This window comes from Convolutriloba macropyga, unplaced genomic scaffold (genome assembly GCF_964194025.1).
Source record: "Convolutriloba macropyga unplaced genomic scaffold, txConMacr16.3 SCAFFOLD_3958, whole genome shotgun sequence".
Classification (NCBI taxonomy): domain Eukaryota; kingdom Metazoa; phylum Xenacoelomorpha; order Acoela; family Convolutidae; genus Convolutriloba; species Convolutriloba macropyga.
Genome location: NW_027451515.1, coordinates 8,765 through 23,472, shown reverse-complemented (window position 1 = coordinate 23,472; position 14,708 = coordinate 8,765). Strand labels below are relative to the sequence as shown.

At 34.0% G+C, this 14,708-nt stretch overlaps 1 protein-coding gene across 1 annotated transcript; it reads left to right on the top strand.

Annotated features, from left to right (window-relative positions):
• Window positions 1–358: 358 nt before the first annotated feature.
• LOC142356761 (uncharacterized) lies at window positions 359–14,243 on the top strand (the record flags this gene model as incomplete). The annotated part of the gene is made up of 3 exons (XM_075408559.1): window positions 359–494; window positions 3,845–4,077; window positions 13,934–14,243. Coding segments are annotated over 3 exons (426 nt in total), but the record flags the coding sequence as incomplete, so codon positions are not given.
• Between the last annotated feature and the right edge of the window lie 465 nt (window positions 14,244–14,708).

The window sequence follows — 14,708 nt, the reverse complement described above, 5'->3', positions numbered from 1 at the left end:
TCATTCTGAATCAGTACTGAAATCCAAAATATCTCTGATTTTTTTCTGATTCAGTTTTGATTCCCTATGAACGTTGGGTACGGGTAGAAATTAAAAGCTTGGTGTCAATTTTTGTTCATTTTTTACGATATTGAAACCCCAAAACTAATATTTTACAGGGCTTTTTTCGTTAGAGCAAATTACACTGTAAGGTACACGTTATGTAGAACTTGACCTATAGGGTCCTACGAGATAAATATTAGTCAAAAAATAAAACGTTCACACATAAAAATTTTTGAAGAAAAGCGAAAAATCCGGTCTTGCCCTGGTGAACTGCGATTGATAAGTTCCCCTACTTGATCACAAGTTTTGGTTTCAGGCATTTTACTCTCAAGATCTGTGTAGCAATGTCATAGTCGATGTGGGTTTCGGCTCAGGACCCTTTCGACGAAATCATTGCCCAAATGTGGTTGAGGGAGCTCCGTATATTATTTTGGGCAATGACATGGAAGATGGGATGATGCATTTGAATTCTTTTTCAATCTGAATTCAATTTTGTTTCAATTTGATTGGCTACAGCTCTTGAAGCCTCGATAAATTTCAGTGCTTTTTTAACGAGATCTCGGCGCCTTTTAGTGACTTAGGTAAGGGTTTAGACGTTCAAAACTTTTCTGGAAAAATAGAAAAACTTGACTTCCTAATTGCAAGAAAATTTCACGAGACTTGAATGAAACACGTATGACAATTGCGACGAAAAAATTATTTGTAAGGTAAGGTTTCTTATATCTAAATATGCACCCTAAACGATATCTTAATGCATATATATATTATATATATATATATATATATATAATATATATAAATATATATGTATATATATATATATATATATATATATTATATATATATAATATATTATACATATATATATATATATATATATATATATATATATATATATATATATGTGTGTGTGTGTGTGTGTGTGTTCTTAGGTAACAGTACTAATCAATATCAGGGTGATAATCATATATTAAAACTTTCTGTTTTCCCCAAATTCAGCAAACAGTTGTTTGAGTAAAAAAAATGGACCATATTTTTTTCAAAATAAGCAAAATTGTTTATCTAACAAAATTAATCGTGTTAATTAAAGTTTTCTGAGATTGACAAACTATAACGCTATTTTTGAATTTCTCGAGCTATAAGTAAGATTTATATTCCTATGGAGCAATCCGAGCATACCAGTGTATAGCAAACCCTACCAAGGTATAGTATACAAGGGTAACGGATACTGTAAGCTATGGTTGGCAATGCAAAAAAAATACTCAATATTTCAAGAGTTTTTTTGTTAATCAAATTTTAACAAAAACTCTAGAAACATTGTGTATTTCCTCTACATTGCCAGCGACAGCTTAGAGTATTTGTTAACCTTGTAGACCATACCCTGGTATGGTATGCTATACTCTGGTATGCTCAGTTTACTCCAAAGGAATATAAATCTTACTTTTAGCTTGAGAAATTTTTAAAACTGTTTTGAAAAATAATTGATTCATTTGTATTGGCTTAAGTTATTTTAGACAGCTTCAGTGCGTGCCATGTGTGTACCCAAATTAAGTTAATTGGAAAAAAACACACCACAAATCACTTCCTACGCTATTAATTCAGGAAATGTTTTTGGCAAAAAAGAGGGAAACGTTCATAGGGTGATATGAACGTTTCCCTCTTTAACGTTCAAGGTGATATGGATATCGAGCATAATTAATAATAAGCTGATAACCAGATATTAAAATTGTTTCAGCGGTTTTCCTAAAGTCAGCTATTTGTTTTTGAACGAACAAGTTGATTTTGCCTGTAAAAGAGAACAGCCTTGTCCAGTTCACATATTTAACTGCGCAAAGAAATCAACAAGTTTGATCTCTAGAAACCACAAGCTACATATTATTTCTCTTTTTTGAGATATAAGTAATATCGATACTAGGACGAAATACATCGCGCAAGCCTGGGTACACATGATTATATATTTTACGGAAACATTCTTTACATTTAAAATAAACACAAATTGTATCTATTTTTTTCAAATTAAATGAGCATTATGAAATCAGAGTAGCGCTTGCTTTTGATTTACTTACAATTTGTTGGAGAAAAGATAAGAATCAGAACGAATTTACATAAAAATCTTTATTATTACTCTCTTGTTGGTTAGATAACCTCAATTTTCTCTGCTGACATAAGGTTTCTCCTGCAATTGAAAGAATTGCATTTAAAAAATTGCAATTGAAAAAATTGCAATGAAAAAAAATTGCAATTGAAAAAAATCGAAGGGAGAAATGTCTATTTGTGCAGCTGAGTTGTCCCTATTATGTTTTATCCAATAAGAAAACTTAAACGCAAAAAATTCAACATATGTTATTCTATTCGGTTAAGATTAATCGGAAGGGACTGCATCAGGTAGTCAGATGTTTCCAAAAGAAGCTTGTAGAAGTTTAGTTGAAAAAAATTACTCTGCTTCTTCATTTGAGCAAAAATGTCTCAGCGACCTAATTTTGTTGTCTGCAAATATTTTTTTGACAATTAGCAACAGAGAGATCTAGTTGATAAATAGCGCAGGCGGAAAAACCATTATCATGCTCCTATTTGAAAAAAATTTGACACCATTTATTGGATGATTGCTTTGCTATTGAAGATAAATTAATATTTATGCAACAATGGCCACTGTACCATTAACAACCCGTAATTTGAGTGCCTTGGAAAGATTTCAAATTGAAATGTTTAGAAAATCAGTGCAACTATTAATATTGAATTATGTATTAAAGCATGAAAAACGTAAGAGGGTTGAGTCATTACAGGCTAATCATCACATATTTAACAAAAATTTATTATTTCAAGTTTTTTGTTAATTCATTTTGTACTAAGAAGCCAAAGTGGCGCTAAGTTTTGATTTTCTAGAAAACACTAGAAAACACTCCAATGAAGATAAATTCGAAAAAAGCATCATTGATTTCTATATTGATGTGGGGACAATTTTGAAGTCCTGTCTAACTTTTTTCACGTATAAATTTGTCTTTGGAGCTCTTGCAGTGAAAAAATTATTGGTCCGGCTAATTTTTTTTTGGATTATCTGAAGAAACTGATAGTTGAGGAGAAATGCTGTTCTCTGCCCAATATTTTAGTTATCAGGAGTTGATGAAACAATTAATCAGTATTTTTGTCAACTAGATTATCTACTCTTGCTTCGATAAATAAACTTTTTATCTAACATTTACTTTTTTCTAATGTTTCTTAAACTGCATCACATTTAGCAAGCAAAAGTATCGAAAAAAATCGTCTAGTAATATAAATTTTATATTTATTTATTATCAAAGAAAGAATGGAAAAGAGAATTTTTCCAGCAAATAGTGGCGAAAAAATATAATTGACAGTGATTGGCTTAGCTGTTGCTGCCAACTGGTATTACTCTTCTTCAAAAAAACAATGATCGCCACTCATTTTTTACGCTCAAAATTCATAACTGAGTTTGTTTTTCATTTTTCTATTACGCATGTATTGTAACCGCAATTAAATTGCGCCCAGATATGCTTTTTTTTCAACTTAATTGCTGTGCAAAACTTTATCACGATGTGTTTCAAAATATGTGGAGGAAAGATGAAGATTAAAAACAGATTAAAAGTTGTGACGCACTGCTGTCACTTTGCCTACTAAACTGGCAATGGCTATAATTATGCAGAAATTCCAAAACAGTTCTCTTCGAATTCAGACATCGAGTTTCTCCCTTAACAAATGCCCACTCAATTCCTAAGTGAGCTGAAAAGAAACAAAGGAGTAAAATTAACGCGAAACATTAAAAAAAGAGTTCATTCTTATGCAGACATCGGTATTCCCCATATGCCTTCAATTGAGTTCAACTATCATAATATCACGTCCGAACTGACCTTCCAGTGGTTCAAACACAACATTATGTGCGCTGCTAACCCATGGATTTGTGAGAAAGATAGAAATGATGCCAACGGTGGAAAAGGCAGTGAACGAAAGAAAAACAAGCCCGGTGGTGGGGGTGGAAAGAAGAGTCGTCGGAAACAAAAAAGTGTCAGCAAATCTCAGGTATTGCACAAAAAAAAGATATTCAACACTTATATAAATTGAATCAAAATAAAGTTGATTATGCCCTACTGGAGGAGATTGTTCAAAAACAAACAAACCCGGGTCAAGGAAAAATCGGAAAAATATGTAAGATAAGCGGTGAAAAGTTATTTTTTCACCGCAGGTTTCGTACATGATTTTGCGATCAAATGTAGTAAAATTATGTACTTTCATCGCTATAGTCAGCGGTGAACTTACAAAAAGTCTCCGCATCTCTCACTAGCTTCTAGTGTTTAGTTATGAATATAAATCAAATTAAGTCTACTTTCTGTAAAAGATGAGCGGTGAATTTTTTAAGATTTGGGATATTTAGCGCTGAAATTATATACTTTAGCAGTGAAAAATGTGGTGACTTTTGAATGTTCACTGCTTACTCTAGTGGTGAAATTACATAATTTTACCGCTTAGAAAAAAGTGTCAAAAAGATTAGGGGTAACTTTTTTTTGGGGGGGGGGGGGCTTAAACTAACAATTCCTCCCTCACTCTCCATTAATTTCACCGAATTCACTGCTGATCTCACACAATTTTAACACTTCTTTCTAAGCGGTGAATTAATGTAATTATTGTAAATATTTAATTTAACCGCAACCAGGCGATAAAGTTTTTTCACCGCATTCACCACCTGATTTATGCAATTTCACCGCATTCACCGCTTATCTTACATAATTTTGCGTTGAATGGCGGTGACACCTCGACCCGGGAAGTTACCTAAACAATTCCCGATTTTACCCTTTTTGGCCATAAATATATGACCGTTTTAGGTGCTTTTGAATTTAATTTACTGATATTTTAAGATATGATTGGTTTTAACAAATATTTTAGGTTATGTTTGTTTTTTTTGTATTTTTAACGCCCACTCGTACTGCAAGTTAAGAGTGCATCTTCTGGGAACAATTAACTTCTAGGGAAAGCTTTAAAATTCATTCTCATTTCTCTTTGTTAGTAGATTAAGTAATTTTTTCTTATTATAAATAAACGCGACAAAATGACAAATAAGATAACATAATAACTCTCCAAAACTATGGGGAAAAAAACACAAAAAACCAAATGATTAATGGCCCAATAGTGGAGCCTTTAGGGGAGGAGAGGGGACAAATACCAAATAGGACTCCACGCAAATTTGTACAATTGAAAGAGTGTCAAATGCCCGTGCTGACCGTTCTTGGCAACCATATCCAAGATCCATATATAGTTTCTTACACGTCATACAAAACTTTCGTTGCGTGATCTTACCATGGTTGTCAGGTTTTTCATACAATCCTTTTTTCCGCGTTTTAGGGATGTCATCGAATGGTTGGCCTAAACGTACATGTGTGAACATAATGTTTGCAAAATTTTATAAATCTGCATTATTGCAACAATACAAGACGCTAACTAGATTTTTAAAACAGCCAATGAAATCTCTATGCAAACAAAAAGTATCTGAACGGATTGCTTACTCTATGAAGCAAAAATATATACATCCAAACTTATACAAAAAACATCTTATACATTTTAAATATTGTACGCATTTTTACATTGGTACGTTAAAAAGAAAAAAAAACGTTTCAGCAGTAGGAGTTATGTATATTCGCGAAATTTTTCGGGAAGCAAATATTTGTGCAACCAATTTTTGCAACGTCAGGGGAATATTTTACTTTTGTCCCTTGTCGAATCTTTTACCAAAAACAGATGCAAGATTGGGGGATAATCGGGGCAATTCTTAGCAAATTCCCCTCAAAATTCCTTCATCTTTTTTGAGGGGAATGGGTTAGCTGGAGCAGGAGGTAATTTTGAGGGGGGTTGGAAAATGATGCAAGATTAGGGGGTAATTATTATCCTTGGAAGCCCTAATCTTACATTGCCTTAGACCCATATTTGAAGACTGACAGCCTTGAACCCGCAACCTCTGTACCCCAGCCGGTTCTCTTTAGCCTCCTAATTCTTGAAAGTCCATCTATATGAGTTTACTACCCAATACCGCCTTATATTGCATTGTTTTTCCCCTAAAATTACACCCCTAATCTTTCATTTTTTAGGGTGAAATCTAAAAATTCCCACGATTACACACCCCCAGTATCCCCATCCTTACATCGTTTTACCCCCACATACAAACACCCATCTACCCTTACATTAGTTCGGGGTAATCAGGCAGGGGTGGTGTAAGTTCGACACGGTGTCTGAAACTTATCGTCTGTAAATGTTGTTTGACCAAGAAACAAAATAACGCATATGCTGACTGAAATCTTTAATGCTTTGATTAAATAGTGTGGTTATTTTTTTATTTGCATAATGGGCCAATATCTCGCAGATGTGTTGCCAGCTAGGAAAAGCAAATACAATTTTAAACACGTTGAAAAACTTTTACACATACTTAAAACTGCAACTTATAGCGAATATTAATTATTTTTTGCACTCGTTTCAAGGCAATCTTTTATTTTTTGGAACGTTACAGGCTGCCCTTTAAAGTTTTTCCCTTCTAGTATTCAGAAAATTAGTTATCAGAAATTATTATGTTTCGGCTATTTCACTCTTCGATATTTTAAACAAAATCATAATTAATAATTTTTATTATTAATATTTATGTGAACTGCAAGAGAAAAAAATTTTTTTCATCTCTAAAAGCAACTCTTTGTTTCTTATATGAAGAGACTTCTTTATTTCTTATTAAAGAGACTAGTTAATTTCTCAAACTAGAGAAACCAACAAATTCTGGAAAAGATCAATTCGGAGGGCAATTCAACCTGTCAATCTATGAACTCTTTAACACTTAGATTTTTTGTTTCATTGCATTATACTACAGGAAGTTATTTTGAACGATCTGATCTCATAACATAAGATATACAAATAAAAAAGATGAGAAGAGATTTCTATCTTCTTTAATCGAATATATAATTTGGTTGATTTCTTGTTCCATCAATAAAACCAAATTTTTACGTCTCCACGTTTTGAAAATTTTGAAATCGTTAGCTTTGATGAAGTAGAAAGGAATGCTTGCAAAAACAACTAGATTTTTGAAAAGAAAACATTTTTCTGAATTTAGTTCTACAAGTTCAAAACTTCATTTTTTTCTGTTTTGAGAGCTCTTCATAGACTGAAGTCTGCAATTTTCATTTGTGTAAAATCTGTTTGATACAAAAAAAAACATTTGTTCTTACATTTTTAATTGAGGAGAATTTGAAAACAGGGAGGCGACAAGAACCATTTAAGGAAAACTTCTTGAAGTAAAATACCAAATGATTGATTTTATCAAAATTTTTGGTCAAATAGTTAAATTTGGTAATTTTTAGGCTTGAAACAGGTATTACTCGTGACAATCAGAACGAATGGCTCCGTCTGTTTTGAAATTTTAAGGCGATCTATCACTACTCAGAGCGATTTTTGTTTACTTTTACTTTTTATATGATAATTTTCTGACATTTTTATATTAATTTAAAATAGCTCTTGAGGGCCACAAAATGATGCGTTATGTTTTTCTCTTCGATGCATGAATAGAAAAGGGAAATTTGACTGAAGATAAAAGCCAGCCTCGCATGTATTGCCCCATATGAAGGAACAATCACAGGAATCGAATAGCCACACCATAATGAATTCATAATTCTCAGTAATCAAGTCCACTAAGCGATGGGCCCATAGAGTATACTTCATCCTGGGTAATACTTCGGTTTTCCCAATTTCAAATATCAAGGAATATTCTTAGTATTCCGGTGTCACCAAATAGGAGAACTTTGATGAGAAAGACAAACTATCTCAATATCTGTCATAGGATATTTTTGTCCTTTTTAGCAAAAAAGATTGTTTATTGGACACAGTACTTAGAGTTTCCTTGGTGATAAAATTTAAAACCTAATTCAGAGGTAAAGGTAAAGAACTCAAAAGAACGAATTTTTAATTCAGGATTCGTAAATAAATTCATAAAAATTTCATACTAAGCTCACATAAAACTTTTAGACAAACGCAATACTTTGCTTTAAAAAAAAAACACTTCTATCTCATATGGAATCAATTTTTTTTTTGTTTTACTAAGACTAATATGAATTGTGTGATCAAAGTTTGATTCAACAGTTGTTACGGAATTTTATATCAAAACATCAGAAAAATTTTTATGATTTATAATGAACAAGGGATCATTTTCTGTAAACAAACTGTCAATATGAAATTTGCAATAAAATTTTATGTGCAAAAAAAATCAAACCGTGACGAATAATGTCTGGCTGAGAGAGGGTTTACATCTTTGAGATTAATATTTTCCGAACTTTGTGTGGGTTTTTCCCAGGACAACAAAAAGCGCCATTATTTGTTCACAAGTTTCTCAAAGCATTATCTTTTTAGTGAACTACTCAGTACAGCCTTGGGCAACTTTTTTTCTCAAAATTATGCAAAGAGAAAAAGGTATCATGTCACGCCAGATGCCCTGCCCAGTCATTTACAAATCAAGAAAGCTATTTTAATTCAAGCAAAGATGGCATTAATCAAATGAGGAGACAAAAGATCGAAATAAAATATTTATTGCCCGATTACAGCTAATAACAATAAGACTTCTTGTAGAACTGAACTTCATTGTTTCTTCGGTTACACAATGCAAATACATCCTATTTCTGATGACGTCTAGCTATTTAGGTAATTGACCAATTTAACTATTTGTTTTTTGAAAGTTGGTAGAAAATGACTGGTCAATTTTAACTTGTCTATCCATTTGTCTTTTTCTGGGATCGGGCGACAAAACAAAGAACCACGACTTCCTTAAAATACGTTCTCTAGCGTAATCAAGGTCAATTGGTCTCTTTTCCAATTGGTAAAAAGAGCTGCCTAGACATGATTTTTTCTCAGACAATAGTTTTGTTTTTCGAATTTAAGATTTTTCAAGGATTGCGATTTTCTTTGCGTTAAGCTCCAGGTTTGTGAACACTGCAAAAATTACAACTAAAAAATATCGAAAATTATGAAAAGGCCAAATAAATGATAGCAGAACAATTAAAATTTAACTAACAACCTAATCTAACATTGTTTTACCCCCCTTAATTTAACCCCTACTTTTAAATCTTTTTGGTGGTAACTTTTTGGGTTAAAATCTAAAAATTCTTCTCATTACATCCCATTACACCCCATTACACCCCCTTACCCCCACTTATCTTATATATTTTAATACCCCCCTCCAAGACAATTAACCCCCTAATCCTGCATAACTTTTACCCCACTAAATTTAACCGTTATCTTAAATTTTTTGGGTGGTAATTATGGGGGGTAAAATCTATAGAATCCCCTTTACTCCTCATTACCTCACTTATCCTACAACATTTTACCCCACTAAATTTAACCCTAATTTACATTGGGGTTAAAATATAAAAATTCCCACTTACTCCTCATTAACCCCTTTATCTCACATCGTTGTACTCACTTAAAAACGACCTTAATCAAATGAGGAGACAAAAAATTGATATGAAAAAATGTTTGCCCGATTACAGTTAATAACAATGAGAATTTTTGTAGAACTGAAACTCAATGTCTCTCTGGTTTCACAATGCAAATACATCCTATTTCTGGTAACGTCTCAACGGAGAGATGTAACAAAAAATAGAATTTTTGAAGAATCTGATTGATTGAGAAATTTAATACGCTGTGACTCTATACGTTCTAGTATCCTGACTTTGACATAACCTAATTTTACATTGTATATTTTATCTGGCTATGCTTTTGCGGCCATTGCCAAGCCTCAACAGCTGGTGGAACTTGATATGAATCTTTCGCTGCCGAACGTAAGATCAGATACTCTTAAAAATATTTTTTTTCTCGTTCGGTTTATTACGATTTCTGACTTAATTCGCTTGAAAACTCATTAATTTTTTTAAGATAAGGAAGATTTATTGAGCAATCAGCCAGTAAGAAGACAGTATAATACACCTGCTTTGGTTTGTTTGGTCTCTAGATCTATCCTGTTTTGCCCCCACACCCCCTCAGTCTTTTTTTACCCCCCAGTTACAATTTAAATGTTCTTATATAGAACGTTACTATGTAAAGAAATAACACGTCCGCCTGGGGGCGTAGAAAATACAAAGCCACTAAGCCTGGGGGCCAAAACAGAATAGATCAGAGTCTCTTTTTTTGCACCTCAAATGCCGCTCAAAAAACTATATTCAAAAGTCTTTTGGACTGTTTTTTCTCGAAAAATGTTTAATTTGTTACTATGAACGGTATCACCGTTTCTTATCATTTTGCTTGCAAATAAATCAGTGCTCGAGCAAGCTGGTAAACAATTGACAAAACAATTATGACAATTTGCTTAAAGGGCAGGACCAATATGAAAGAAACTTTGCTATTTGTGTTTTGCAAGTTTGTAGAAAATGACTGTTCAATTTCAACTTGTCTATTCATTTTCATAAAACGCTGAAAGTCGATTTCTGGGATTGGGCGACAAATCAATGAACCGCGACTTCCTCAAAAAACGTTTTCTAGTGTAATACAGATCAATTGGTCTCTTTTCCATTTGGCAAAAGGAGCTGCCTAGACATAAATTTTTCTCAGACAATAGTTTTGTTATTCGAATTTGCGATTGTTCAAGCATTTGTGATTTTCTTTACGTTAAGCTCAGGATTTTTGAACACTGAAAAATTTGCGGCTAGAAATTATCTTTTGGGGGTTAAAATCTAAAAGTTCTACGCATTTGATCCCATTACACCCCACTACACCCACCTTAACCCGCGCTAATCTTGCACAATTTACATACCCCCTCCGAGACAATCAACCCCCTAATCTTGCATCGCTTCCACCCCCTAAATTTACCTCTAATCTTAAATTTTTTGGGTGTATAATTCTGAGGGGTACTGTCTACAAATTTCGTTTGCTCCCCATTACCTCACTTATCCTACATCATTTTACCCCCTAAACTTAGCCCCTAGTCCTATAAGTTTTTATTATTAAATTTGCGGATAAAATATAACAGTTCCCACTTAATCCAAATTAAACTCGTTATCTTTGACAATTTCTATTGACAATTTGTGTCATTTTTTTTATGTTTCTGTTTCCCCAAGAGCCAAGAAACCTCCTCTAGGTTTCGATAATAGGTTTCTGTATAGTTTCTGGATGTAACGGAATGTTTTTTAAGTTACATCGTTCTACTCTCAAAATCTAGCCACTAAATTTTTTGTGTAGTAAAATCTAACAATCCCTCCTTACTCTTCATTAACCCTAAACATATATTGTTTTACCACCCTAAATTTACCGTCTAATCTTTTAACTTTTTGAAAGGTAATTTTTGGGGTTGGAAAATCTAAAAGTTGCCCCCATTACCCACCCCATTAACAACCTAATATTACATCAATTTACCCCTTAAAACTACCCCCAATTTTACATCTTTTAGGGGGTATTTTTGAGGGCCAAAATCTCAAAATCTAACCCCATTACTCCCTTATCTTGTATCGTTTATCCCCTTAAGGTTACCGCCTAATTTTTCATTTTTTGGGGGGGGGGGGATTTTTTGAGGAATGGTGGGGTGGTATATCTAACAGTTTCCCACTTAATCCCTATATCTTACAACGTTTTCCCTATATCTTACTTATCCCCTAATCTTACAACGTTTCACCTCCTTAGAATTACCTCCTAATCGTACAACCGATCGGGGGTTAACTTTGGGGGTAAAGTCTAAAAATTCCGCCTTATTCCCCATTACCCCCATTATCCTAAATAGTTTTATCACTCAAATTTACCCCCTGTTCCTAAATATTTACGGGAGGGTAATTTTTGGGGGGTCAAAATCAAGAGATTCCCACTATCACACATTGCCCCCTAATCTTACGTCGTTTTTACCACACTAAAATTACCCCCTAATCTTAAATTTTTTTGGGAGTTTACTTTGTGTAGTAAAGTCATCAATTTCTCCTTCCTCCTGATTAACCTTCTTATCTTAAATCGTTTCACTGCCTAAAATTACCCCCAATCATACATCTTTTTGAAGGGTAACTTTTGGGGATGTAAAATCTAGTAATCCCCCTTACTCCTCGTTATCCATAAACGTACATTGTTTGATCAACCTAAGTTTAGCCCCTACTCCTACATATTTTTGAGGGTTTTCTCAGAGGGGTAATTTCTAAAATTTAACCCCCAATATCCTCATTCAATCATTACCACCCTAATTTTACATCGTTTTACACCTTTAACTCTAAGCCCTAAATTTACTTCTTTTTTGGTTTTTTTGGGGGGGATAAAAAATAAATCGTACCCCATTACCTGTCTTATCTTATATTTTTTTACCTCTAACGTTATCCATGGTTTTGCCTCTTTTTAGGGGGGTAATTTGGGGGGAATCTAACATTTTCCAACTTAGTCCCAATTATCCCCTAAATTTACATCGTTTTACCCCCTTAAAAGTACCTCCTAATCTTTCATCTCTTTGGGCATAAATTGTGGATTATAGTCAAAAAATTTCCCCTTACTCCCCATTAACTGCTTTTTCTTACCCTGTCTCAGTTCCTAAAATTACCTTCCATTTTACATCCTTTGGTGTTAATTTTTTGTGGGATAAAAACTGAGATTTCCCCATATTTCCCCGCTTACTCCCCTTACAGGCCTAATTATACTTCGTTGCACCCCAATAAAATTACCCCCTAATCTAAGATCTCTTTGGGGGGTAATTTTGGGGCGTAAAATCTAAAACCTTCCTCATATTACAGTCTTACCCGCTTAAGATACCGTCTAACCTTACATCTTTTGGATGGTAAATTTGAAGGGTAAAATCTAAAAACTTCCCTTTACACCCCATTACCCCCTTGTTTTATATTGTTTCATTCATTTAAAGTTACTCCTAATTTTACAGCTTTGTGGAGTATTTTTTATGGTGTGGGGGAGATTGGAGTAAATCTAGTTCCCCCTTATTCCCCATTACCCCCGTAATCTTTCATCGTTCTACCCCCTAATCTGACATATTTTTGGGGGTTAAATTTGGGGGTAAACTCTGAAAATTCCCCATTACTCCACATTACCTCACTTTTTACATCGTTTTAACCCACCGGCCTCTAAAAATTCCCCATAATCTTACATCATTTTTGATGGTGATTTTTAATTTTGAGGGTAAGATTTAACAATTCCTCCATTACTCATCATTACCTTTTCCTATCTAACATCGTTTTATCCCTCAAAATTACCCGTAATCTTAATTCCTTTTGAGGGGTAACTTTTTGGGATGTAAAATCTGACAATCCCCCTTACTCCCCATTACCCATAAACGTACATTGTTTGATCAACCTAAGTTTACCCCTACTCCTACATATTTTTGAGGGCTTTTTCAGAGGGGTAATTTCTAAAATTTAACCCCCATTACCCTCATTCAATCATTACCACCCTAATTTTACATCGTTTTACACCTTTAACTCTGAGCCCTAAATTTACTTCTTTTTTTGGTTTTTTTTTGGGGGGGGTATAAAACATAAATCGTACCCCATTACCTGTCTTATCTTATATATTTTTTACCCCTAACGTTATCCATAGTTTTAGATGGGTAATTTGGGGGGGAATCTAACATTTCCCTACTTAACCCCAATTACCCCCTAACCTTGCATCGTTTTACCCCCTGAAAAATACCTCCTAATCTTTCATTTCTTTGGGCACTATTTGGGGAGTATAGTCTAAAAAGTCCCCCTTACTCCCCATTAACCGCCTTATCTTACACCGTCTCAGTTCCTAAAATTACCCTCTAATCTTACATCTTTTGGCGGTTAATTTTTGGGGGATAAAAACTAAAAATTCCCCCCATTTCCCCCTTTACCCCCCCTTGCCTGACCGTATTGCATGATTTGTGCAAATTAAGTTTTTGTCTTATCTCTTGTAATAAACTCTGTACTTATAGACCGATGGTGTAAACAGCCGAAGCGTGGTTACAGGGGGAAGCAAAAGCGGGAAGTGACAACTGTGGAGATTTCTGCTGAGCGAACAGACTTGACATATTTCGGCCAGTTGATACCCGACGACAAAAACTCGTGCTGATTTCAGGGTACATCTTTTCTATTTGTTCTCGTTGGAAGAATTATAGTTTAGTGCTAACTAATAACTTTTATTCACCTTATCTTGTATATATTTATCGAGATGATGTTATGACTCCTTTTTCACAGTGCCTTAAAATAAGTGTTCGAAATTTTAATTTCAATTAGAACTTTAAATTTTTTACAGCGATAGAGAGAGATATATATTAATAAATTCTTTCGACAGATCAAAGAAGTTTTTTAATTATACTTTCAAACAATATCTGCACATTTTAATGTTGAGGTCTCAGGCCAAATTGACTATGCATTTCAGTCCAACTGGGCGCAAAACTGTGCTTTTTGCGCTCAAAATTGCTGGACTACCTCAAAGCGCAGCATAGTCTGACGAGGGGAGGATTGCAGCGCATTCGCGCGCAAATGGTTCTGATCATGTATGACTTCCAGAGCAAGTTCCTCTGATCATAAAGCGCAAGTGAGGCTGATCACAGCTGACTTGCAGCACAATTTTTAACTTAGTCCGATCAGAGACATATTTGACCCCACAATCCGTCGACAACTTGATGCATTGGTGTGTAAATTATATTTGAGGAGCTCAGTGTGACTCGAACACGAATATTGCCCTAATTGAGAGATTGAATTATT